The 27,449-nt window shown below is 47.9% G+C and overlaps 1 protein-coding gene across 7 annotated transcripts in view; it reads left to right on the forward strand.

The window, feature by feature from the left end:
• The window catches only part of JARID2 (jumonji and AT-rich interaction domain containing 2), a 256,819-nt gene that overhangs the window by 146,581 nt on the left and 82,789 nt on the right, over window positions 1–27,449 (forward strand). For 6 of the 7 annotated variants that reach the window (XM_059399482.1, XM_059399483.1, XM_059399481.1 and 3 more), the window contains one exon: window positions 5,980–6,121. The exons of the other annotated variant lie outside the window; for it this stretch is intronic. In XM_059399482.1, the coding sequence (XP_059255465.1) occupies window positions 5,980–6,121 (142 nt within the window). The remainder of the gene's footprint in view (window positions 1–5,979; window positions 6,122–27,449) is intronic. 7 annotated transcript variants of the gene reach the window in all.

The raw sequence follows: 27,449 nt of genomic DNA on the forward strand, positions 1-27,449 counted from the left end.
TTGGAATGGGAAATCTCTGTAGCCGATTGCCAGCAGACAAAGGGGAGCCCTGTCTGCTTGGGGGCCGTGCTCCTGAGGGGAGGGATTATTACCTCCCATATGCGGAGGTATTGGACCCACTCTGATTTGTGCTCGGTTGACCACAAGTATGGCAGTGACATCACGCCTCGAGACTGTCATTTATTCTCGTCCGCCCCTGTCTTCTGATTGGGGGAGAATGTCCATGGACCAGCCTGGGCTTAGCTTCGCAGACCTTTCTGCCCCACTCACCCCCTTTCCTGGAACCCGAGCATTCTTCTGAAAGCTTAGCTGCTGACCCAAGCGTGTCCTGTTGGGTTCAGACTCTGTATTCCTGTTGAACCCGCGAGGCTGGCCTGAGCCCACATTCCCCCCTGGCATCCCAAAGCAAACAACAACAACAACAACAACAACAACAACAACAAACAGTCCACTAATTTTTCTTTAAATATTTAAGTGAAAAACAGACTTTATTTTCACTAGCAGGCTCTGCATTCTGAATATCTGAGAGCGGGTCCTGCCTCAACCAAGGGGGCTGTTGTGATCATTTTTCTCTGAAGTCAAAGTGATGCAGCCATCCCCCATCCCCCAACACACACACACACACACACACACACACACACACACTGCAGCTGAAAATGAAAGCTCTCTTTGGATGCTTGACTGTTTAATATGTAATGTGATACCTTGTCTCCCAGTGACGGGGTGACAGACGGGTATTGGCTGTATAATACAGAATTACCTTTTGTGTATCTCTTCTACAACAAAGCCAAATCCATTGGCTCTCCCTAATATGCTAATACGTTTGGTGGGCTCCAGATGTTTTGGAAGCTAGGGAATCGCTTCAAGGTCTCCTTATTTTATTTATTTTTTTCCCCCTTTGCGCGAATCCATCTTGAGGTACTGCTTTTTGTGAAACAGAGGGGTTCAATTTCTCCCCCCCCTCTTAGTTCTGTATTCTGTCATGTATGTGGAGCTAATGGGAAGGCTGATGAAACTTCTTTGTGTCTAAAACATGGAATTACAAGGGCTGCACATTCTAAGTGTGTGTGTGTGTGTGTGTGTGTTCCAGTGTTAGAAAAAGATTCCCTTCTCTCTCAATGTCAGTATTCTGAAATCCGTAGCCCCTGTCAGTTGCTTAAGCTGGAGTTCTGGAGCTAAGGGTCCCTTGGCCTTGTTAATAAACTAGCCCCCCTCCTTCTAATGTGAAGGCAAGAGGGAGCTGAGGCTCCTACATCTCCAGTCTTCCAGGGACAGGAAATCTTCTTACCCGCTTGCTGCTGCTGCTGCTGCTCCAGGCTTAGAAAAGAAGCCAGTTTGGTGTGTTGCCTTGAATGGAGAGCCTTTTCATTTTTTGCTAATTTTGGAGATGGGCTAAAGGGCCCCAGAATGTGCTGGCCCGGTTCTGTTGTACTGGATTCTTTTGGGCGTTCTCAGCCTGTGAGGACGGGCACTGCTGCCTGCGGTGGCCAGGTGGTCTCAGGCCTGGGACACGCTGCCCCTGGGACACGCTGCCCCTGTCCACCCCTGGTGGCTAGCCAAGGTTGCAGGCAGGCCCCAAGCTGCCTTCCCCCACAGTGGTTTGGGATTTTCAGCTCATATTTATTGCTTTTGTGAAAGACAATAGACGTGGCTTAATTTAAGTTCAACCTACTGAATATTAATAGAGGGGAACAATTGCTCATGTGGGGAAAACGGGATCTTTGGGCCATTCAATTTTCTCCGTGTAACCTCCTCTCCCAGCGAAGGTTCGTGGTGATCAGGGGAGGGGGGTTGGGAAAAGAAAATGAGCTCATGTGTTTGAAGGAGGGGACGCCGTTCCGTTATTTCTCATCGACTAAAAAGAATAATTGAAAAAATTGATGGCAGGGCTTTGTTAGTGAGAAGAAAAGGCAACACGCATTAGCTTGTCTCCTTTTCTGGTAATGGCTCTTCTGCCCTGTGGCATCCTAGTCCATCTTGCTGACTTGGCTCTTCCGGATTGAGCAGGTAGTAGGAGTTGGACTAAAACATTCAGGATGAAATAAGGTAGCTAGTACAGGGGAGGTGTGAGAGTGGGCTGGGTGGGGAGAGCCAGGTGGAAGCGGACATGCCTTTGTCCAACCCTGTAGACTGCCTCACTAAAGATGAATGTAAGTATTCTCTCTACAGGGCGGGGGTCTTCAAACTGCAGAAGCACACCGCGTGCAGAACAGATGGGTCTTGCCCCTTAGGCCGCGAAAAACTGAGTTCCTTCAGTTTGCATTGACAGGCACTGAGTGCCTCTGTGTGGGCCCCAGTTTTACTAATCTGGAAAGCAGACCGTCCTTGCTAATCTTCGGAAGAGAGGAAACCTTGGAGCTCTCTGGAGATACCATTAGTCCGGTGGAGGGCTTGGGGCAGTGGACCCAGCACTACTTTCAGTGGTTTTCATGTAGCTCAAGCACGCCTGAAGGTGGGTTCGTAGAGCATCCTGCCTGCTTCTGTCTCCCCCGCGAGCCTCAGTGAGCTCACGTACAATCAGTTCAGTTTCGGTTTCCTTGTAAAATTGCACAGTCCGGTTTCCCTGAATTTGCACATTGGACAGTTGAGTTTTGGAGGGGAGAACCATCCTGTGCCTTTTTACTTTTTACATTGATGCCTCTTAGAGACGAATGCTTTATCTCCCCCTAGTGTGTTGCTTTTTTTTCCCCTGAGTTTGTCATTAACCGACTCCTTGGAGCTTTGCGATAAGCTGTGTACGCAATCTTCTTTGCCTTCCCAAAATCCCTGGTAAAAAATAGAAGAATGTCCCAAGAGAACTTTGTGTTTCGGGTGCCTGCCTTTCATTGAGGTCGTCATAAATGGCGCCATCAGAATTGGTTTCCTCCCCTCTGCTTCACACTTGGCCCTGAGCGTGCTGGTGTCTTCAGGTCTCCCCCTGCCTTGAACCTGGCTTTGCCCTCGGGTGATGGTTCTCAAGATGTTCCCCGGACCAGTCCAGGCCGCGTCGGCAGCACGTGCAAACCCGTTAGACTAGGACACGCTGGGGGTGACGGGGTCTCGGGGACTGTGTTTGGACCAGTGATTGTGATTCAAGCTTCAGTTTGAGAATCTGCGGAGATCATTCTTGTCAGAAGGGCAGGCAGGCCCATGTAGCTCGTCGCTGAAGAGCTTTACTCTTCTTTGCTAACTCGCTCGCTCACGCGGGCCGCTTCTTCCTGCAGCAGATACACCCGGAAGATCGTGGCACGTACCGAACGGCACGGCAGTGTGTCTGCCCCAGCTTCACCCGACGGCACGTGGTCCTTGCTTGTTTCCTCCTCCATCCAAGGTCCGCTTCAAAACCAGCCCCTCCCCCTTCACTACCACCATCCCCCGTTTTTGGCTTTGGTTTTCTAGGTTTCTCATTTTTATCGCAAGCGTGTTGGCGTCGCTGATTCACGTTCCCTGGGTCTCTCTCTGTCGTTTTCTCCCTGCCCTCCCAAGGGCAAGGCTGCTTCTTTGCACATACTAGCCGATTCACCCTGTGTGCTCATCGCGCTCCCTCCTCACTGGAATTTAGGTTTTGTTTGATTGTGCCTGTATCCCCAGGGTCCTGGCATATGGTAGGTGTTAAGAAAATGAACAGATGATATAAAGCTTAAAAAAATTAAGAAAAAAGCATGGATGAACTCCCATTCTTTCCTTCTCTCTTGCTTTATTCTCCTTTGTGTGCTTCTGGACTGTTGGAAAACATGATCTCAGCCAAGAGTGAGCCTCTCCCTCTCTGCCTCATCAGTGTTACATGTGGTTCTAGAATCCGTTTTTATTTTGGACTGCCCGTCCTTTCCGAGCGTGGCCTCTCCCTCGTCTCTTCTCACTTGGGCGGCTTCTCTCCCTGGCCCAGTTCCTTCACCTCTAGCGCCGCCTGCACCCATCCTGCTCTTTTCCAGAGGCTTTCTTCCCACCCTGCGACCTTACCGAAGCGTTCTAGATCATTTTATGTAGTTAATAACGGTCTATTACGTAGGTTTAGTTTTCTAGAGCTCCACGAAATAACCTAAAGGCAGGGAAGATGAATTTTCATAGAATTGACTCAACCCCAAGGATCTGTTCAAAAATGTTTCAAAAATTAATCAATACAAAATGACCGGTCCGTTCTCAGTTGATTAAAAATAAAAGAAATAATTCATTTCCTCTGTGCACCAGCTGGATTTCAGATACTCAAGAGCTGCGCGGAATGGGGGCGCCTGGGTGGCTCAGGTGGTTAAGCGTGCGACTCCTGGTTTCAGTTCAGGTCATGATCTTGTGGTCATGAGATCGAGCCCTGCGTTGGGCTCTGTGCTGAGCATGGAGCTTGCTTAAGATTTCTCTCTCTCCCTATGTCCCCTCCCTCCACCTCAAAAAAAAAAAAAAAAAAACAAAACAAAACACCACACACATTAAAAAGAATAGCTACATGGGACTTGTGGCTCTAGTAGTGGGTGACATGGACTGTGCCTCTACCCGTAGACTCTGGCTTCCATGCAGTTCGTGTTTCCTTTTGACCTCATGGTGTAAACTGCCCACGTTTTTTCTCTCTCAGGGAAGATGTGTATGTTTTCACTTCCGTTTTTGCAACCCTGCCCCCCAGAAGCTGCACGTCTCGGTGATAGCCACGGGCCTTACTGCACCACAGTGGCTTCCCGGCGTTCTGGTATTACTCATCCTCAGAAAGGAGCTGAAAACGCACAGGCAGGGCAGGGCACGCAAGAGCAGGTTGAGTGTCAGGGTTCGGTTGCCTGATAATCATGTTCTTTCAGGTGACTTTACCAAATACATAGACTCCTGTTACCTCTACAGTGTTAGTGCAACAACAGTCAGAACCAGTCTTAAGTGTCTGAACCAAAAAGGAATTTAATACAGGGAATTCACTGCTCACGGAGTTGGTGGAAATGTTGCAAGGATGGAAATCAAGGGGCCACACTATACTTTGTGTGGCTGTGAAAATGGAGATCCTGTGTAGGCATTCCTGCGGATTCCCAGCTTCTGATGCCCACGCGACTGGGAAATTGGGGGCCAGTCGCTGCAGACACTTGTGTTGGGGCAAGCTTCCCGTTGGTAGCACTTGAGTTCTATCCAGAATCCTAGATGTGAGCACGTCTCTGCTGGAGGACCAGCTGGCCAGGCTTCTATTCCTCTGTCACCTGTTAGTGGGGCCTCAGTGCTTGTTAAAACACTAACCGTATTCTTTGGCATAGGCTCTACCCTGGGACCTATATCCAGTTCCCTTACTTAGCAGGACATCCTGGAGCCCCAGGACTCCCTCTTCTGCGTGGTGACCTCATACATGCAGGTCCTAGAGAGGCATTGTCCTTTGAGATCATCAGAGGCAAATGTGACTTGTCTAATATAACGGGTTACTATGAAGAGGAAGTTGTATAGTAGGATTTCTAGTTAACAACGTAAACTATGGCTCTAAAATGATGCTTTTTGCTTTCTCTTGTCTGGTTCCTGAAGCCAGTTTCTAAAAGGATTTCAGCTTCTTTCTTTTCTTTCTTTTTTTAAAAAAAGATTTATTTTTAACACCCCCCCCCAACGTGGGGTTCAAACTCAAAACCCCAAGAACAAGAGTTGTACGCTCCACCTACTGAGCCAGCCAGGCGCCCCAGGATTTCAGTGTTTCTCGTGTACATCTGTTAGCCTTTGAAGGTTGACTAGTTCGAATTGGTAACACACGAGGTGCCTTTCTTCCTCGCCCAAGCCCTGAGAGATGTTTGTGTATGTCAATAAGAACCCTGTAAAGTCTGTGAACGGTTATAGAATCCCGCCGGCATTTCTCGTACTGTCGAAATGATTTCCTAGGGCTTAGGTAGGATGAGGTGTCCCACCCAGAAGGGGGAGGGCACCTGTGCACCTTCTAATCCTCTTCTTTGCAAATTCTGGTCCCGCCTCACCAGCCATGGCGTAGGGGTAACTGTGGTAAAGTGCTGCTTCCTGTGTCATGTGTTTTAAGTCTTTGTCCCCTTTTCTCACCTGTAGGGCTCCTTGGTAATGGCCAGTCTAAGGGATTAGGACCAGCGTCAGAACAGTCAGAGAATGAGAAGGACGATGCATCCCAAGTGTCCTCTGCTAGCAACGATGTTAGTTCTTCAGATTTTGAAGAAGGGCCGTCGAGGAAAAGGTTAGTACCCAAGGCTGAAAATGCTGGTGCCTTAAACCAGGGACGCCAGTGTTTGCCCCAGGGGAGCCGGCTCAGGCCCACCTCCCCAGGCTCCTGGTTTTCAGAGAGGAGCCTGCCATCTGGAGGTTCCCTGTCTCAGGTCCCGGTCTCTAAACGTGGTCTGCTCACTGACCTTAAAAACAAACACCCCCGAACATGCCCTGGGCCAGACAGAGCCTGTTCCTGCTCTCAGCTCTGGCCACGGTGTTGCCAGCTTGTAACTCCTGTCCGCTGCGATCATTTTAAGTGACTCTCCTCGGATTCTGGAGTCCATTTGGTGGTATTTCGGTGTCTGCAGACCGCTGTTCCTAAAAATGTTGAATTAAAATGCGGTGTTTCTGAACAGTGTCCCTCCCTCCTCAGGAAAACAGATCGGTGTGGGGGTTTCACCCTGGCGCCAGTGGAGGAATTGTTCCTAAAACGTAATTTACCAGTTTTTTTTTTTTTTTCTCTTGTTTAAAATGACTTTCCTAAATAAGCTTGAGCGTTTGATAGGGAAGTTGGCTATGGGAGTTGGATAAAGTTTGTGGCTTCACGGTCAAACAGCAGTGACCTTATATCATGCTGCTTGTAAATGGGGTGTTTTAAAACCAAAAATACAAAAACAGAAAAACCCTTGCTGGTCGTCTGCCTGATTTTGTACCTCACGTGTTGTGCTCCTCACCTCCCACCCCTTTCTAGAAATTACATTCAGTTTCCACCCCCACCCCCACCCACCCCATACTGGAGGTGTTCCTGGATGACTAGATGAATGACTTTTTCTTAGAACCTGGTAGTGCGAGAGGTTGGGGAAAAGAAAAAAGAAAAATCCCTTGGCCTGGCTGCTGCTGTGTACTTTCTCCAGAATTCTAGTTACCCTCTGGAAATTGTCTAGATGCATATATCTGCTGAACTACTGAGTCTAGTGGAAATTAAGAGGAAAGGATCGGATTAGCCATGCGTTAGGTGTTTTAAGATCCTTAACAAAGCTCGACTTTGGTCTGGAACTGGAGACGATCGCTCAGTCTTAGTTTATTTTCTACCATCATGCTGTGTCTTCATTTAGAAAACCCAGAATACAATTTCCTCTTAATTTCTCAGTGCTGTGTCTCAGAAGAGGTCTCAGATTCATGGATACTCAGCAAGCCTACGGATGTAGGGTCTGCAAGTGTCCTGGGCCTTGTAGGTTCGTCTCTTTAAAAGGCCCTCGGGTGAGTGTCTCAATGACAAGTCTGTCAGGTTTCTGATACTTGCTTGCCGCAAACATTCGCTTGTTCCCAGTTGGAAAAATGCATCCTCGCAAGAGAGGGAGGTCAAGGGTATGTGTTAGAAATCCCATCAGTAAATAGGTTGGTAACTGTAATGATACTGTCTGTGCTTCCAAACATGGGTGGGTGGTCATACCTCTGGCATTGTCTTTCATCTCCATTTAGGGTGCAAAATTCTGAGTGTGGTTGGGCATGTTAGCACCTGGTCCTTAAGCTGCATGGCCGTCAGTTCCCCCCAAGGGGTGTGCCCCCCACCCCAATCCTGCCAGCGAGGGGGTGCCATGACCAACATCTGTATGGCTTCATTCTCTCAGGGTGTGTGTGGGGGTGCTGGCCCTTCACCCCTGACTCCCGAGTGCCTTTCTTTGTTGACCGTGCGAATGGCTTCCTCTTCACACGCTGCTGTGTTGGTGAGTGGCAGCTGTGTGCACATCGGTCATTTAACTTCTGTCTCCAGGATAGTGGAAAAGAGAAATTTTGTTCAGGATGACTCTAAGAAAAATGTAATTGTTTCTAATCTGTTTTAATTAGTTTGTCAAGTACCTTGTTTTACTGAATCAAGGATTCACAGCAGCATTTTACGTGTTTATATTCACTCTCCACCAGGGAAATCATCAGGGACATAATGTAGGTTACGGTTCGACAGGTTGGGCTAGATGGAGGGCTGGTCTGAGGTGGCCTGGATGTTACAGGAGGAGGGTTTTGGAGTTTACAAGTAACTAGGGAAGTTAGGGCTAAGATTTCTTGCAGTGTTGTAGGGTATGTAGCAAATAGAAAACAATAAACTTTTTTTTGAAAGGGAGGGCGGGGGAGTGGGAGAGAGACCATCTTAAGCAGGCTCCACGTCCATCACAGAGCCTGACAGGGACTCGATCTCACGACCTGTGATCATGACCTGAGCCGAGATTAAGAGTTGACACTTGACTGACTGAGCCACTCAGCTGCCCCCCAAGTAATCAGTTTTAATAATTTGGCTCTTAAAGAGCTCACTGTTTTGATCCTTAGTATTGAGTAGAAATTGGTATGAACCCTGCCTTCTAATGCATGTTGTAAGAACTGAGATCTGAATTCCTGGGGCTTTGTCAGTGCCTTGCCAGAAGGAGTGGTCAGCCTTCCTTCTTCTTAGTTGTTTTAGACCTCTTGTAATCAGTTGGGGGGTGTCTCTGCCCTGCGGATGATGATGTCAGACCCAGAGTATCTACCTAAAGTGGTCAGTTCAAAATGTCGCTTAGAGCATTGTTGAGACGTTGCTTTTAACCTTGTGCTTGCAGTTCCCTGAGCATCACGTGTGTACACCTGAGAGGACTGTATCTTCTGATTGACCCCTTGCGTTCTTGGTAGGCATTTAGACTGGGGGACAGAACCCTGGATCCTAAAATTGCAGGGCTGTGATTTATGTCTTTGCTCTGGACTGAGCATTCTTTGTTCTCTAGGAATTGCTAGCCATTCTTGTACAGTTCATTGCTGTTCCTAAATATATGGTTTTTAGGATCACCAGTTAATAGGCGTTTTCTCTTGGGAGTGGTGGAAAGAGGGAATTTGCGTTCAACAAAATATTAAAATACGAGTTGTAGACTGTGCAGCCTTTGCCTTGGGTTTCCAACCTAGAAATCAAAGCAGTTCCATTTTCCGATGCTGGTCTTGTGTTTTGTGAGTCTTCAGCCCAAACATCTCGTGTGTTTGCAAAGTGTTACTTTCCTATGGGAAACCCCCTAAGCTATGTTTGGGGCCATTGTACTTGGTGCCGTTGGTGTACTGGACGTCGGGGATTTTTTTTTTTTTTTTTAAATAAAACGCAGAAAGCAGTAGAATCCAGAGTTCTGTAGCATTTATTTTTCTTTATTGAGGCAAAAGTGAAAGTTATCTTTTTACCTAGCCATGAAAAGGACATCCTCTGAAATTGTTGTTCACTCTTGGTGAAAGGAAAAGCTGCTCTCTCTACAAGCTCTTGTCCTGTGTGGTGGACATTGTATCCCTGCCCCTGGAGATTGGGAGGAACTCCGTGCTGGTGGGAGTTCTTAAGTGTTGATTTTCCTTTTCTTTTGATCATTGGGGTAAATGATATCAGAAGCAAATTGTTACATTAACATAATATTACTGTTCAAATGGAAATGTCCTAAAGACTTTGACCCTGGAATCAGCTCCTTCTGAATTTGGTGGTGGCCATGCCTAGCTAGCTGCTTACCCTCATCCTCTTGCTACACTCACATGGCCTCTCTTGTCACACTTGACTCATAAAACTCGGGTTTCCTTCAGGAAATACTGATGTGTTTTCAGGAAGCCAAATGGACAGATTCTGTCAGTCAGGTGTGGATAGACTGAGCAACTCCAGAATGATGGTTTGGGGCAGAGGGATTACCTGTTGGGCTGGTGGAAAGGAAGAAGGTAAGGTGGTGTACAAAGTTGGCATGATGGTCACTGACTGACTGATTGATTGCATTATTTAGAGCAACTGTGGGTGAGCAGGAGAGGGAGGAGCAGAGGCAGAGGGAGAAAGAGAACCTTAAGCAGGTGCCATGCCCAGCGCAGACCCCATAGCAGGCCTCCATCTCAGGACCCTGAATTTGTGACCTGAGCTGAAATCAAGAGTCAGGCACTTAACGACTAAGCCACCCAGGTGCCGTGCCAGGTGCCGTGCGCACACCCCCCGCGTCGTTTGCTTTTAAATGCAAGTAAATGGAAGATCTGAAATGCATGGGTTGAAAAGAGTCTTGACCAGATATATAGAAAGATTAACTGTGTCTGTATATTTTACTTTGTCTTTGGCTGAAGGGAATAAGGAGGAAAAATAAAATGACAGTGGTAGTTTTTAGGGATGTGTCAAGGGGATCTGATCTTTGGTGTAATGGTTAACGGTATGCGCAGGAGCTGGACAGTGTGGCATCTTACTGTGGCTCACCATCTGCCTATCCTGTGCGCTTGCGCGGGTTCTGTAGCATCACTGGGCCTCGTTTCCTGATGTGTTACGGTGTCTGCAAAGTTGTAAGCGCCTCGTGGTGGTCTTGTGCACTGAACGAGCGAGGTGAGTTACGAAGGGCGGGCAGGTGTGTGTGTGGGGGACTGCCCATTAGATATTATTATTATTAGCCTGCCCATTAGATATTATTATTATTAGCTGTGCTCACAGAGTGTGACCATGAATTTCCTGTGTCTGAGCATGCACATTTATTGGGGACTTCTCAAATGTGTTTTAGAGGAGTTTTGATTTATACAAATTTTGATTTGTGTTTTTGTCCACACCCTCTGCGGGCAGATGGAAAAGTGTAGTTGTGTGCCCCTCCTCTGAAGTCACTGTGTCACAGGAAGGACCTTAGTGGCACACAGCGTGAGTCCTCGTGGCCCCCCCCCCCCCCCCCCCCGCCGTGGGTGTAACCAGGTTAATTACTTGCATGGAGCAGTCAGGAGTGAGAGGAGGTTCAAGTTCGTGATGGTGGGCTGTCCGCGAGCAGATTCTGTTTCAGCTGTGTGCTCATTAGTCATCATTTCACCTTGCGGGGGAGAGGGGGCTATTTTGCTAGTACTTACTGCTAAAATCCCTGCCTTACTTTGGAGGGGAAAAAAAAACCTTCAAGAGAATCTAGTGAAAAAGTACAGACACCGTTTTTGCAGGGGCCTACTTGCTTTCTTGTTTAAGAGTGGCGGTGTCTTTGACCATGGAAAGAGCACTGTGTTTTTGTTTGTTTGTTAGAATTAATTTTTTTTTTTTTTTTTTGAGGACTGTGTTTAAAGATGGTCCCATTCTAGTGGATTTGGGTTTTGAATTTGGAGAATCAACTTTTTTTTTTTTTTTTTTAAGATTTTAAAATTTATTTCAGAGAGAGAGAGAAGCACAGGTGTGTGAGAGCGCAAGCCAAGGGGCAGAGGCAGAGGGAGCAGCAGACTCCCCGCTGAGCAGGGTCCCTCCCTTTGTGGGGCTCCATCCCAGGACCCCGCGATCATGAGCTGAGCTGAAGGTGGACGCCCAACCGATTGAGCCACCCAGGCGCCCCTCACTGTGAACATTCGTAAAAACAAAATTTTAAAAGTCTAAATGTTTGTTCCCCTTAACAAAATGCATTAATAGTCTAGTGCAATGTTAAACGTACTGGTTTGTTTTGCTTTGAATCCTGGCAGCAATAGCCACAAACTACTTTAGATCTATTTCTCTTAAGTTTTGGTTAAGATTTAGACTTCTTCACAGACCAGAGTGTTATGGGCTGTTTTGCTGGTAACACCTTGAAGACAATTTTACAAATTAGAGTTTAGTACTGTTCTGCAGCTGTCGTGACCGAAACAGTCTCTACAGGGAGTGAAGAAGGGGCAGAATGGCGGAGCGGGATATTCTGTGGGACCCTTCGTGTAACCACATCAGAGGATTGTGGAATTACTATTATTATTTTTTAAAGATTTTATTTATTTATTTGACAGACAGAGATCACAAGTAGGCAGAGAGGCAGACAGAGAGAGGAGGAAGCAGGCTCCCTGCTGAGGAGAGACCCTGATGTGGGACCTGATCCCAGGACCTTGAGATCATGACCTGAGCTGAAGACAGAGGCTTAACACACTGAGCCACCCAGGTGCCCCAGGATTATGGAATTAAAGACAAAGTAAATGTAGATGTGGCAGGCCTATCTGCTCCTCTCCCCACCCCAATTTACCTAAATGGTTATCCTCACTGGTGCTTTTCTATTCCTTCTTCTAGATCTTTCTTTCCAGGATCTTTCTTTTGCCTGAAAGGACTTCGATACAGTTTTGTTTTTGTTTTTAAATACTTCCAATTACAGGTTTGTTAGGGTGGATGAATCTCTTGGCTTTATGTGTCTGCAGAAGTTTTTATTTTCCCCTCATTTAAAATACGTTTATATTTATGAGAATTGTAGTCATAGGACCACATGTACTTGTAAGAAATTTACCTTGATCTTGGGGCTCCTGGGTGGCTCAGTGGGTCGGGGCCTCTGCCTTTGGCTTGGGTCATGATCCCAGGGTCCTGGAATTGAGCCCCGCATCGGGCTCTCTGCTCGGTGGGGAGCCTGCTTCCCCTCTCTCTTGGCCTGCCTCTCTGCCTACTTGTGATCTCTCTCTCTGTCAAATACATAAAAAATATTTAAAAAATTACCTTGATCTTTAAAAGGTCTTTTGCTCATTACAGAATTTGAGGGTGTTATCTAAAAATGCTGTGGTAGGCACAGGCACATCACTCAGCTGTCCCTGCCTTGCACTGTTTCCAATAAGAAGTCTGCTGTCACGCTTAACTTTAAGAACATATCCTTTTCCTTAGTCTCCTTTCTTTCTTTCTTTTCTTTTTTTTTTTTTTTTTTTTTAAGATTTATTTATTTCAGAGGGAGGGAGGGGAAGTGGACTTTCTGCTGATCTTGGACCCCGATGCTGGGCCCCTGAGCCAAAGCAAGAGTCAGGGGCTCAACTGACTGAGCCACCCAGTTGCCCCTTCCCTGATCTACCATTTTTTTTTTTTTTTTTGGTCCCTGTTACCATGTCCATTGGTGTCACTTATTTTTCTCATGATGCCAGTTCATTGAGCTGCTGCTTAGTTCTATTGATTTCACCATTTTGGGAAAAATTGGAGGCATTATCTCTGCAGATACTTTTTTAGTGTGTGTGCTTCTTTTCCCCTTGAGGGATTTCAGTTGGATAAATATTTGGCTTCTTGACATTGAGCCGCAGCACCTCGGTGCTGCTTATTTTATCCTACTCTCTCTCCCCCCATCCCATTCTGTTTTAGGTAGTGGCTCTCTCAGATCTGCAGAGGTATATTTTTCTTTAACCTCAGATTGCTCATGACTAAGAAAGCCTTGACGCAATGTAATGTTTTTACCTACAGAAATTAGAGTTTGGTCTGTGTGATCCGCAGTGCTTGTCCTGACGTGGTTTTTGCTCTGCCTTCTTGAACACACGGAATCCAGTTACAGTAGAGGATTTAGTCCACTCGTCTGCTAATTCTTTTACCTGTGCTATTTATGGATCTGTTTTGGATTGACTCCCATCCCTCCTCGCTAGTGGCCCTATTTTCCTGCTCTTGTGCTCTCGCCCTGAGAACTTTGCATTGGATGCCAGGCCTTGTTCATTTCCCTTTGGGTACTGGATGTGTTTGTATTTCTCTGTCTAGAGCATTGCTCTGAGGTGTGATTGAGTTTGGAGGAAGCATTTGGGTCCTTCTGGATCGTGGCTTTTCAGCTTTGTTGAGTAGAGCCAGAGAAGTGTTTGGTGTAGGGTTAAGTTTTTCCCAGTGCTCAGGCGAAACCTGGAAGAGTCCTTGCTGGCCTGTTAATCAGGAGGTTTACCATTTTGGCCAGTAGGTACAGGCATAGTTCCTGGCCATGTGTGGGATTCGGGGATGGTTCCCTCCAGTCCTTCCTGCATATCTCCTTGGGTAGATTTCCTCGCTAATGGCTGTGAGTACCCCATGAAGTAGTGAGGAGGTTCTAGAGTTTTTTGTGTGGCCCTTGCCGGTACCCTGCCTTACAGATTCTGCTCAATACCTCCAAACCTCAGTGCCTTCTCCTTAATTAGATTCCTCTGAACCCTGTCTGAATTTCCCCTCCCTGGGCTGTGGCCTGGAAATTCTCCTGGGGCTGTGAACTCCCCAAACCCTTTCCATCTCTCAGGGATCAAGTGCTTTGTGGTCTGATGTCCGTTGTCTCATGTCGATTTTTGGTTTCATTCAAGCTGGAAGTCTGTTTTGGCTCTACTGCTTCTCTGTTCTTTGAATGTTGAATGAGCGGGAGAAGGAGACCACCAGGAATCCTGGCTAACGAGCCCGTTTGTACTTGATCTTAGCCTGGACCCTAACCTTTCCATTTAGTTTTGTTACGCAGTTGGCTTTCTTCTTCTCATGACTAAGGAAGCCTTGACTCAATGTAAGAACATCTGAAAATAAAGAAGCAATTGACCTATAAATAGAAAGTCCCCACTCTACAAGAAAGCGTGTGACTCTTAGAAATACTTCAGTCTCTTTGAAGTTCCAGAACCTCTGTTTCTAAAAGAGGAAGAACTGCTGCTTAGTGAATAGAACATACTGTGCTAATAAATCTTACCTTCATCCTAAGGAAACACTTGGAAGGGTTTTTGTTTGTTTGTTTGTTTTAAATTATTTTCGAGTTTATTTTTTAGAGAGGAGAGGGAGCAGGTGGGGAGTGGCGGAGAGGGCGGGAGGGTCAGAAGCAAGTTGCATGCTCAGTACGGACCCCGACACGGGCTCCATCTCACGAGCCTGAGATCATGACCTGACATGAAACCAAGAGCTGGATCTCAGCTGACTGAGCCACCCAGGTGCCCCACCTCTTGAGGGTTTCCTTACCCCTGCTTTATAGCCAAGTCCACCAATGTTGAAAATACTTGACTAGTGACCCATTTCTTATAAGTAACAAGGGCAGGATTTGAATACACGTCTTCATATCTGTAATGCCTGGACTTTTACATTATACCACGTCCACTTCTTTTGGGGACATAAACTGTAGCTCTGATTCTTTCAGGCACTTCTGGGACAGACAAATTCCAGAAACACCCTTTGGGCCCGTGGCACCTGGCTTGGTGAACCCAACCATGGCTGGGTCACAGCTTCACTTTCTTCCTCGGCCAAGCACCTTTGTGCAGCGCACTCTCCTTGGGGTCCCCCAGATCGTAGGACTCTAGTATATGTTCTCTCCTTGGCCACGTGTTTGCATTCCTTCTTGAATAAAATAAATTTTTTTCTGCATTGCAAACCAAGCAGTAAATAGAAAGGTAGGGAGAAGGGGAAGCTTTAGCTTCTCTTGAGTAAAACACATTTTGCTCTCGAAGTCCTCTATGGTGTCCTCCAGTATTAGAGGTTAGAGGTCATTCCCAAGGGCACTGGGGAGAGGTCAGTCCTGGATGGGACACCATTTAGGACCAAGCTGACTGTTCCTTTCAGGTAGCTGTTCCAGATAGATCTGTGATTACTTTGTGGCTTCATTGGCTTGTGCCTGTGTTCCTCTGGGAGAATAATACTTTTTTATGTGACTTTTCATTAGTTTGGCTGGAGTAGGTGGGGTCCGAGGGGCAAGACTTAAAACACTGGCTCACCTCATGGTGTCTATTTAGGGATGAACTTCCCCTTTCTTACAGTTCAGGTTTGGAAGGGGGGTTTGTATCTGTTCTCTCTTCCTACCTTAACCTCGATCTTAAGGTTTTCCCAGGTGAAAGGATCACCATGGCAAAGCCAAGGGTCAGAGGTCTTAACGTGGAGTCGTGGAGAGCTACGAGACCATTTCTGACAGTGCCTGAGATTCTCGCTGGCGGAAGCTCACACACGATCTGTTCACTGCAGGAGAGCGTGGGCCACTCATCCACGTTCTCGCGGTTTGGTTCTTCCCCTGCAGTCACATCCCTGGACTCCCGTTCAGCTCTCTGATGACTCTCGTGAGGTCTCTTGCCTGCCCTCCCTCTAACGCGTGGTGCTGGTTGTCTCTATTAAAGAGGGACACCCCCCCCCCCCCCCCCCCCCCCCCCCCCCCCCCCCCCGCCCCCCCCCCCCCCCCACGCGGGGGGCGGGTGGTCTTTATAAAAGGGGGCCCCCCCCCCCCCCCCCCCCGGCCTGGCTGCAGGCTACCATCTGCAGAACAAAGGAAGCTGCTGTAATGAAACTGCCATCTGACTGGTTTTGTGCATGAAACTATTTATGGGCACTTCACGGGGTTCCCCGTTCCCCCTTCCGATCCTAGAATATTCATGACTTGTCGGAGTACTATTTAGGTGGCAGGACAGAGGCTTACAAGACCATCTTCCAAATCCTGCTCTCACCCGTGGAAGCATCTTGGGTCTGTCCTTGTGTGTATACACACGCACATGCGCACGCGCGCGCACACACACACAGCCTGCTTGACTCTGTACGTCAATAGCGTCTTTTACCCATGCCTCCTTTACGGGGGCCCAGAGGTGCAGCCGAGTCATCTGTTGGGAGGCAAAGACAGCAGAGGTCTGGGTGGATTTGGGGGTGTGGAGGAAATCCAGAGGGTTTAAGTTGGGGTGGAGTTTGGCCTCATGGAAGAGCATGGGATAAGATGGCACAGGAGGCTCCCAGGAGACTGGTGTTTGGGGGTTTCCTTGATGGAAGATATGCGGGTCGATGAGTTTGGTTTAAATGGCAGAATGGACTACCGGTTCCCTTCGGAATCTTCTTCTGTCCTTCCAGCCTGGGTGTCTAGCTGAAGAAGAGGCACCGTGTTAGTCCCTAGCCGGGACACTGGAGCTGAGAGTGTCTACTTGACTTCGTCTTGCGCTATGCACCTGTGTCTCATCCTGGGCCGGATACCTGGGATGCGGAGTGGGGGCATGGTTGGCGCTGGACTCCTTCTGGCTCCATCAGCTTGCAAGTCCAAAGGAGTGGTCGAAGGGGGTGGGGAATAAGTGGTAGAGGGCACTGTTCACTTTGGGCATGTCTGTCCCTTTCGGGGTTCCTTGTCTTTGGGTGCGTCTCTTTATCTGTGTACTCAGGGTACTTCCTGTCCATGGAGCACCTTTCTGCTGCTTCTCCTTCCTTTCCTAGTGCCTCCACCTGCTTCCCCTCCTTCTGGGCCATGTGGCTGGGACATGTCGCTGAGCCCACGTACCTGACCTCCCATCTTTCCCTGGCACTGGTTAGCAGGTGCACCCCCAGAACCAGGACTCAGGTGCCTCTGAGCATGGCTGGGTCCCCCACATCCCATGAGGCCTCCCTTCCTGGGACCGCCTTCCATGGCCTTGGTGTCCATGAGGTGTTGCAGACCCACGGATGGCAGTCCCCAGGCCTGGGAAGTCTGTTCGCATCCGTGCCTGACAGCTTCCCGAGTGCAAGGCAGGTGGTACCGGGGTTGAGGCCCTTCTCCCTGAATAATCTCAGATTTTGGTGATTTAAAGTAGAACATGTTTTCCTGGCACAGTCTTCTAATGAGGCCCTTGACTAGAAATTGGAGGAGAGATAAATTGGAGATTGTAGAATCCTATAGATGGGGTGCAAATCCCAATTTTTCCTCTTAGCTCGCTATGTGAGAGTCAGTCCCCCAGCAGAGTACCCCCTTTGCGAGGGGCTATGACGAACCCTTAATCTAACACTTGACATGCTTACAGTGTTTGTGTAGGTGCAAGTGGAGTGCTGGCCACCGCTTTCGGTCCTTTACATACATGAGCCCATTTAATTCTCCATAGCAGACTCTGCGGGATAGGTCTTTTATCATCTGCCCATTTTACCAGTGGGCCACAGAGGAGTACACTGGGCACGAGAGACACAGAGCTCCTGGCACGTGGTCGGGACTCTGTAAATGGTCTCTGTCCACCTTGAGTAAATTCGTGAAGAGCCCCCCACGGAGGACTGCTGATGGAGAGAAAAGGAAGAATTGTGTTTTTGAAGGTTTTTGAGCGGCCTAAAAAATCTGCCTTCTGGGCAAAGCCATCCCGTTTTCACTCTTGGAGGAGTGTGACCCTCGAGGAAGGCGTGTCCTGAGGTGCCAATTCTTCAGCGTTCAAGGTGTTTGCTGGGTCCTGCGACGGATCTAAAAGAGGGTTCATGAAGCCCAGTGTGGTGGTCCAGGAGAGCTCCACTCTAGGGACAGGAAACAGCAGCAGATCATCTCAGATGCAATGTGGAGAGTGCCATAGAAGATGTGACCTCCGGGGACACAGGCTGAAGAGTCGATCAGGGCGTGTCTAGGGACATTGGGGCATCCTTAGTAAGGGGACCTGTGCATTGAGCTTTTCTTACCATGGAGAGTGTGTTTTTGGTATGTTCTAGGCCCCATGGTAGCTTCCTGATAGCACATTATAGACCTGTGTGGGTGTCTTCAGCCAAATCATATAATGCAGGGAGAGAGAGGGAGAGACCAAGAAACCGGCCCAGTGCCCAGGGCTCGAGTGACCGGCTGCTGTATGGAGTTGGAGGTACATTAATAACCTGATGGACGCCAGTGTCCCAGGCTAGTGGGCCATAGGAGGAGACCTGCAGAGCAGCAGGAGCCAGCACTCTGAGCCTTGAACCTCTCACTTGCCCTTGGCGGGGAGCTGAGCCTTGACACAGGAAGTGGTCCTTAAGGCTTCGTAGCAGGCTGCTTTTGGAAGGCCTGTGTACTTCTGTGCTTGATCTCCCTGGCTTCACAAGAGGGACTAGGGGAGGGAGGGTTTATTTACTAATTCTTCTTTGAGCTTGAGACCAGAGGGTTTCTTGAAATTTTGAAAAGGCACGTGGGGTGGTTTAGAGGTGGGGCAGTGGGGAGCAGCTTGGCTATCAGGTCCCAGTCTAGTTACTGCTATCTTGTAGAAGCCCTAGAATTGATCTAGTATTCTTATAGTTGATGTAAGAAGTTGCCTGTTGTAAGAGCAGGGCACATCCCACACCTCGTCCCCACCCCTCCCTGGGTGCAGAAATGTCCCACCCGCAAGAGGCCTGCAGAGACCGTGCAGTGGGCTTCAAGGTGGGTGGGCCACCAGGCAGGCTAGCAATGACCAGCAACCCCGGTGGCTCTTAGAATTAAATGAAGTCACCTAGCCCAGCCCTAGGTAGGAGCCTGGTAAGTTTTTAGCATTTGGCTTTTAGCTTTACCGTTGTAGTCCCCAAGTCAGTCTCAGCCAAGATGTGCTCATAGGCACTGAATCTGTGGAATGACTCGCATTTGTTAGTTTCCTTCGCTTCTAGGAGGGGCCACACTCCCTGTGTTCACCTTAGTAAATGAAATATCCTCAACTTGATCTCTTGTCTTGTCTTGTCTTCTCTTCCTTATACCAGAGGAAGAGTTGAGTTAAACATAAGAGGTCCTTGGCTAAGTAAAAGGGAGTGTTGTGTGTGTGGGGTGGGAGTGGAAGGGGGACTCCGTCCTAGTCGAAAGCTGTACTGTTTTCTGTTTTTTATTTTTTTAAGATTTAATTTATTTATTTGACAGAGAGATCACAAGTAGGCAGAACAGCAGGCAGAGAGAGAGGAGGAAGCAGGCTCCCCGTTGAGCAGAGAGCCCGATGCGATTTGGGCTTAGTCCCAGGATCCTGAGATCATGACCTGAGCCGAAGGCAGAGGCTTAACCCACTGAGCCACCCAGGTGCCCCTGTTTTCTGGTTCTGATCAGAGAGCTTTTAGCATACATTTACTTCGGCTCCATCCAGTCTTGAGTTTCGAAGTCAGCGTGGAATTTCCATTTTTAATTTTGTGTTAAAGCAGCACAGATCTGGCCTGGGAAATTTGGGGTAGGAGTGGTACTTGGAGGTCCGTCCTCTGTAGGAGTCTAAAGCAGGGAGAGCTGTGTCTTTCTGTTCTCGTCCAGCTTACAGTTTCTCTTCATGGTTATTTTTCTGGAATTGCGTATTCAGCTTTTTTCCCTGCTCTTCACAGTCTCTTAAATATGAGCGCGAACATCCATGCATCGAGCTTCTGCCCACTTCCCTTCCGCACCCCAGAGGACAAGTGTAAGCCGCCCCTGATCGCCAAAGCAGTATCTGACCCTCCTGGAGACATTTTTATCAGTCCGGGAGTCCTCCTTGATGAAACTCAGAGAGGGAGGGAACACACAATCCCGGGGTTCTGGTGGGGGTCTCCCCTGCAGGACCCTGGCCTCGGGTTTGTGGGATTTGAAGGCACCTCGGCTGCAAAGGGGGTGATGGCCATTAGTGTCCCTTGTGGTGCACATGGGAGTGCTTATGCACAGGTGGTTAGATCTGGCTTTTGATGCAGAATGTTCCCGGATCTCTCTACCTCCCTTGGCTGCTTGGATGCGAGGAGAGTGTTCTTGAGTACCAAGCACTTCTGCTCCCTCCCTCCCACCGAGCCCCCCCCCCCCCCCGCCCCCATTTTTAGAGCTGGGCGTACTGTGGAGGGTTGGCTGGAGAGATTCTCAAGTACAGGGTAAGGAGGCAGACAGCAGTCTAAATGACTTGTTAGGGAGAGATTTTTGGTCTGCTTCTGCTATTAGAAATGTAAAGAAGAGCTCTTAATCAGAAGTGTGTGTCGTCCCCCCCCCCCCAGCTTCCCCCCTTCCTTGGAATAAGGTAAACACTGGACCAAGAATATTTTCTCTTTTCTTTAGGCTCCATTGCTTTGATTTGCATTTAAGGGGCGTCATCCTCCTATAAAATACCTTGATAGATCTGTGTCCTTAGCTTGGACTGTTCAGAGAATGGGTGTGTAGAGTCTGTGTCCTCAGTGTGGGCAAGGAAGCGGGCCATCTCGCTGCCTCAGTCCTGCTCACTTGTCCTTCAAGCTTTAAAGGGGGTTCGACCCTCCGCTCCCTCCTTGTTTATCTTTGTGTCCCCGAGGGCCTGCAGAGTATCTTGTACGCAACAGATAGAGGAGTGTTTTTGTGGGTGTAAATAAACCACTGCTACCGCTGGCCACATAAACTGTCAGGGGAGGAAGCCTTCCTGGAGGAGGCGTCACACTGGAGAAGCACGTTTCCCTTTTTAGAATCGTCCAGATCGCTCCCCTCCACGCTGTCATACTGGGGGTGGGTGCCTGTGTGTGTCTGTGCGCCGTGCGCTTTGGAAGTATTACCCATCGTTGTTTGTTCATCTTTAAAGGGTTAGGAAAGAAAAAACTGGTTGTTTTTGTTTTTGTTTTTTTTCCCGGTAGCGATATAATTTCCTTGTCTCTCTCTCCCCTCCCCGTTTCTCCACCCTTCTTAGTGCTCTTCGGTTCTGTAAATGCTCCCTGGGACCAAAAAAATGGGTTTAGGATATAAGAAAGTTTTTCATTTCACAGCAGGTTCCAGCGGCCTCAGACTAATACAGTATAAGGTCAGTGAATTTCCATCCACCATGATTAATGTGGGATGCCAAGAGAAGGGAGAAATGCCTTCTTGCCTGAAAGCCCTGTGGTTCTTCCTGGGGTGCCAGCTTGAGGTTGGCTGCAGTTTTCTAGTCTCTTTAAATATTTTAAAATATTCAACCTGATCCTCTAATTCCGTGACAATAAATATTCTCTGATGACGATGGTGATAAGCTTTATCTGGCATTCTCTCCTCTTATCTCCTACTCCCAGATTTTGCTTTTCCCCAGAGGTAGAACACGCAGCTTTTTGTGTTCTCCGAAGTTCAGTTTTTGAAGAAAATTTAAAGTTTAAATAGCACACAGGACGACTTGACAGAAAGCGTCCGTAATGTAGAATTAGCACGAATATTAGTTGCTGTTGTCTGCCACATACACGGAGGGAGAACGAAACGTTGAAAAGGAAAACAAAAGCCAGGTCTTACTAAAATGAGTTTTCTGTCCGCGTTCTGCTTGATTTCAGACCGATTCCGAAATGAATGGAGGCCGTGTGAGATGTTGCTTCTTCCGTATGAAGTCTGTTCTATTGAGAATGTAGTCCTGTAGTAGGCCAGGTGCTTTAGTGAATCAAGGAAATTGTTCTCTGAAACTATAATTAAAAAACACACAGAGCTCGCCTTGGCTCTGATGGAGTCGGATGTAAATCTGTGTAGTGCTTACTGGTTATTAGCTGGGGGGAAGGCCAGCTGCTCTAGCCAGGCTGATTATCTAGCCATGGCTGGACGAGGGGACCTCTCTCTACAGGCCCGAGCCTGCCTTCGCTCCTTGCACACTTGGAGGGAGAATGAAGGACCGTGCTTCCAAGTAACCAAGAGCATGAATCAGCCCAAAGTTTCTTTGGGGGAGGGGAGCGTGGTTACTTTGTGATTAGCCTTTGATACGTTCATTAACTTAAACTCTTTAAGAAAAATTTTCAGGTTCTGTCCATTCAGGACTCCTACAGGATGGGATTCTCGCCGTTTTAAAATACATATATTTCTCTTTGATTTCTCCTTTTCCTGGAACATAAGTTACACATTTGTTCAGCCTGTTATTCTGCCCCCAGGAAATATGTTTGCCTTCGCTGTGACAGCCTTCAAGTTCTTGGTACAGTGTGGGGCCGTAACGGGCTTGTTGTTTCTGCAAATGCTGGTGTGGGCTATGGACTGTGGGCTGGCACGTGGGCTTTCTGGAGCTTGTTGTTGGTTCTTCTCCTTTGCGGGGACTTGAGCCGCCTTTGCTGTCCTTTCTCGTGTCTTCTATACTCCTCTCGCCCCTGGACTCCGGTCTGCTTGAGCGAGGCTGGAATTAACAAAGCCCTTCTAGATCATCCGGGAGGGAGATCCCCTGTTCCAAAGATGAGAAATTGAAGGGTAAGAGAGGACGGGCATGCTGTCTGTGAGTCCTCACGAGAACAATGGCCTTTGTGGTCGGAAGGGATTTAGGAAGCAAAACGAAAATAGTGATCTTTCCCATTATAGCCTAACTGGTGTGACTCCTGAAAGATGCCCTCAGGCTGTGGGTTTGGGGCTGTTGTGGGGGGTGGTGGGCGGTGGGGGTCAGGTACAGCCTTCCCTTTCCTGCCTGAGACCTACTTATTGGGACTTCCAGAAGGGCAAGGTTTACGCACCCCACCTTTTGGGTTGCTCCCCCTACTACCAAGGGACTTGGGTGTAAACAAATGCGTTTCCATGTTCTTCAGATTTTTTTTTGGCTTAAGCCTCAGCCGAGCAGGACAGATTTTCCTATTTGAGGACAGACATCAGCCGTCTCTGGTTTTTAGTTACAAAGGTTCATCTTTTACCAGGCTCCTACATTTGCCCAGATAGGTTCTTTAATTTTATTTTTGTATTAAAGATTTTATTTATTTATTTGACAGAGAGAGATGGTGAGAGAGGAACACAAGCAGGGGGAGTGGGAGAGGGAGAAGCAGACTCCCCACTGAGCAGGGAGCCCCGATACTGGGCTCGATCCCAGGACCCTGGGATCATGACCTGAGCTGAAGGCAGATGCCTAACGACTGAGCCACCCAGGCGTCCCAGATAGGTATTTTAAATTCATACTTTAAAAAAAAAAAAAAAAGAATCCGTGTATAAGGAAAGATCGAAGACCAACAATATCCTTTCCTCTTTCAAAGAAGCAGCTTTATGAAATGACTCAGTTTGGATGGTCACACAGTGGATTTTTCTAGAGAGGGTGTATCTCCAGTGTTCCCTGGGAACATTGAAACTGCTTTTGTTGAAATGCCAGTAAAGTAGTAGCCACCAAAGGTATGCCAATGGGAAGGGTCCCATTTCTCCTACTGGATACAGCCGATAGGGAGTCCGTTTTCAGGGATGCTTGGCTTAGGTAAGCAGGCAGGCCCTGCCGAGCAGCGCCCATATATTTTTGCTAAGCAAACTAGAACTACAGTACATACAGTACCAATAATACAGCCCCTTTTGTGGTGCCTTTAAAAAAAAAAGTTTTATTTATTTATTTGATAGAGACAAGCAGGCAGAGTAGCAGGGAGAGGGAGAAGCAGGCTCCCTGCCAAACAAGGAGCCTGATGGGAGGCTCTATCTCTGATGGGACTCTGGGATCATGGCCTGAGCTGAAAGCAGTTGCTCAACCAATTGAGCCACCCAGATGCCCCTCTCGTGCTGTTTTTGGAAGTAGATCTTATCCACAAAAAAGGGGACAGACCCAGAATTAATATCACTTTGGACTGAGTTTGTTATAATTAAAGTAAAATGCAAAAGAGATCCCTGAGAGGGCCTCTCCAGTTAAACCAGCCTTCATGGCAGGTGCTCGGAGGGGAGGGCCCCAGGGATGTGGTGTATACAACACCGCGAGCACAGGCTTTGGCGTAAGGTAGATTGTTTTGCTTCACATGTATGTACTTGAAAAGCCACTTCAAGTCTGAGTCGCCCTTCCGTTGCCGGATAGAGGCAGCTGCAGGCCGGTGGTTCTGGAACCTCGGCTCGCGTGAGAACTGCCCGGTGTGCTTGCTGAAATGCAGCCGCCTGGGTCCCACCCCAGGGTTCCATTCAGTAGTTCTGAAGTGAAGCCTGAGGATCTACATGTCTACTAGATTTCCAGATGATTCCGATACTGTGGGTTGGAGGGTTGCACGGGTAACCACTGCTCTAAGGACTAAATGCTGTGTGTGGTTGAAAGCAGCTGGCGTGTTACTCTGATCTCCATTCTGTGTAGAAACGCTGTGGGAATGGACAATGACTATCCCTATGGTTAAGAATTCTTAGGACCAGTTTGCCTGGATCAAGTAGATCAAGGAGCTTCACTCCCCAAGAGCTCATTCTCACCAGAATATTCTTATCTTGATGGTTTCTGTGACTCCTCTAGGTAATAATGTAAATGAATTCAGTGAACCACCCCCCCCACCTTTGGTGTACGCTCTGTGATGTTTTTTTTTTTTTTTTTTTTTTTTTAAGATTTTATTTATTTATTTGACAGAGACCATGAGCAGGCAGAGAAGCAGGCTCCCTGCTGAGCAAAGAGCCTGATGCAGGGCTCGATCCCAGTACCCTGGGATCATGACCTGAGCTGAAGGTAAGAGGCTTTAACCACTGAACCACCCAGGTGTCCTTTTCCGATGATTTTTTAATTTAGTTTCGAAGTAGGCTCTGTGCACACCATGGGGTTTGAACTCATGACCCCGAGATGAGGAGTTACATGTGCTGCTGAGGCAGCCGGGTGCCCCCTCTGTGATCATTTTGTTGTCTTCTGTTTTGGTTTTTTTGTACAAACCTTTGCTCAGACCAGTGAGTGAAGGGTGGTGTGAATTCAACTATTTCTGCCCCCCACCTCCCTTCCTAGATGTCAGAATTTTTACCTCTTGGTAGATCTTCTCGTGCCTACTAGAGACCATGCCTTATTGAGACTTTTTTCTTTATATGTCCCCAAATGTTTCCTTCCTGCTTGTTCATCTGCCTTGTGCAAAAACACAAGAGTAATAATGTCTTTCCTTCCCTTGCGGTTTATTTGAAATTATTTATAGACCCGTCACTGGCTGCCTGCCTCCTCTCCCCCCCCAACCCCCACCCCACCATCCCCCGCCTTTCTCTGGTGTAATTTCACTTTAGATCATAGCTTGTGTACTGTACTGCCGACCTAAACACTTGCCATCTGAGCGAAAGGATTTTCCTGCTGCAAACAGCTCCCCTAAGCAGACAATGCGATTTAACCTTAGATTACCTTGGCAAGGGAATGTCATCATCTGGCTTGAATTTCCTAACTCTAAGATGATTCCCAGCTCACTGTGGGTTACAGTGGGTGATGCTCTCTCTGGCCAGATAGATGCACTCAACACACCCATACCCTTGGCACAGTACGTCTAAGTCTGGGATGGCTTCCACCATTTCTGGGCCATAGGGAAGAAAACGTGCAAACAATGCTACGTGAAGTTATTTCTTCACTTTACACTTCATATTCTTAGGTGGCATTCGGACTGACAGCCAGACAGTGCCGTATCCATCACATCCCTGGTGTCAGGGTTCTTGCAGGCCTGAGAGTGTTTCCCATAGTCCTTCGCAGAGTGTGCGTGTGTTTGCACGTGGGGGGCGGGGTAGCGGTGGAAAGGAGAAGATACACACGTGTGCCAGTGCACCGCTCCTTCCTTCCCTGGTTTCACCCAGTTCACCTTGTACCAGATTTAATTTAATTTATACCCAGCGGCGGAATCTATCCATAAAACACACACCTCCGAAAGTCGGTCTCCACTTTTCTCTGTGTGCCTAACAGCTTCCGGGTTTTACAAATCATGCTGCGTTTTAGACCAGGAGAAGGAGAGAGGACACTAAATAACACTCTAGCGGTCCCTGGGCACCTGGAATTCCTGCTTCTAGTCTTGCTTGCTGTGAAGGGCAGTTCTGCCTACTGATCAACATTTTCTCAGGGGCTTATCTTTTAAAAAGGAATTTGTTGGATTTTTAGCCTGTGGGGTTTTTAAAGGGGTAGTGGTATCTCCCGGAGAGAGTTGTATAGAGATTGGGATGGAGCCCGTTCCCATAAGGAGATGCTGGGGAGAGAGAGATTTTCACCAAATTCTTGCAGGGGCAAATAGGGTCAGCTCTCATCTGTGTTTATTTGAGCCACTGTCAGGAGTGGATGGGAATGTGTTGGTTTACCATTGCCATGCCAACCGTCACTAACCCCTCCCCCGCCGGGGTGTCCCATGACCGGAAACCAACCCATTCATTTATCCAAGTGACTCAGAATTCCATTGTGTGAATTCCATGGACTGCTACTGGTGTATTTTGATAGAATGTCATTGTGTGTTCTCGAATAGTATTCAGTAGTAGCTTAATGCTGCTCTAGTCACCACATAACTTTTTTGAGCTACTGTTTCCCCTCTTGTCTGGTGAGGGAGGGGAGTGATGAGAAGATGGCCAACAATAGAATAGGAGTTTTCAGTTTTCTTTCTGTTCCAGGACCCTAGGAGTCTTCCTGTGCTGGGACATTTCACCCCTGCCCCCCACTTTTTTAAAAAGATTTTATTTATTTGTTTGAGAGAGGGGGAGGGGGTGGGAGAGAGTATGCACACACCACCAGCAGGGGGCAGAGGCAGAGGAAGAAGCAGACTCCTTATTGAGCAGGAACCCTGATGAGGGGCTCCATCCCAGGACCTGGAGGTCACAACCTGAGCCAAAGACAGATAGATCCTCAACTGACTGAGCCACCCAGGTGCCCCATTTCTTTGAATTCTTGTGGCTGGTCTTAATTAATGACATTTTTACTTCTTACTTTATAAAGAGATCTGAATTTGTTTGTTGTTTATTTTTAAAGATTACTTTCTTTAGAGAGTGGGTGGGGGTGTTGCAGAGGGAGAGGGAGAGAGACTTCCAGGCTGACTCCATGCCCAGCACAAAGGCCAACCTGAGGCTCGATCTCATGACCCTGCGATCGTGACCTGTGCTAAAGTCGAGTCCAACGCTTAACTGACTGAGCCACCCAGGCAACCCCTGCAGTTGTCTTAATAGCAAATGCTTTTAGTTACTACCAAGTGGGGTCTTTAATTCTGGCTGCTTTGAGATTTCCTGAATGTTGGGTTACATTCGAGTGTATGCGCACATGCTTGCGTGTGTGTGTGTGTGTGTGTGTGTGTGTGTGTGTGTGTCTCCCTTCACAGCTTTAGCTTTATTGACCTATAACATTGGGTTAAGTTTAAGGTGTGTGACCTGATGATTTGGTGTACATACATATGGTGAAATGATTGCCAAATAAGGCTAGGTAACACACGCATCAGCTCACATAGTTTCCTGTGTGTGGGGGTTGTGTGTGTGTGTGTTAATGGTTTTAAGATTTGCATTCTATCTTTTAAGTATGCA

Source organism: Mustela nigripes, chromosome 5, assembly GCF_022355385.1.
Source record: "Mustela nigripes isolate SB6536 chromosome 5, MUSNIG.SB6536, whole genome shotgun sequence".
In the NCBI taxonomy this organism is placed as follows: Eukaryota; Metazoa; Chordata; class Mammalia; order Carnivora; family Mustelidae; genus Mustela; species Mustela nigripes.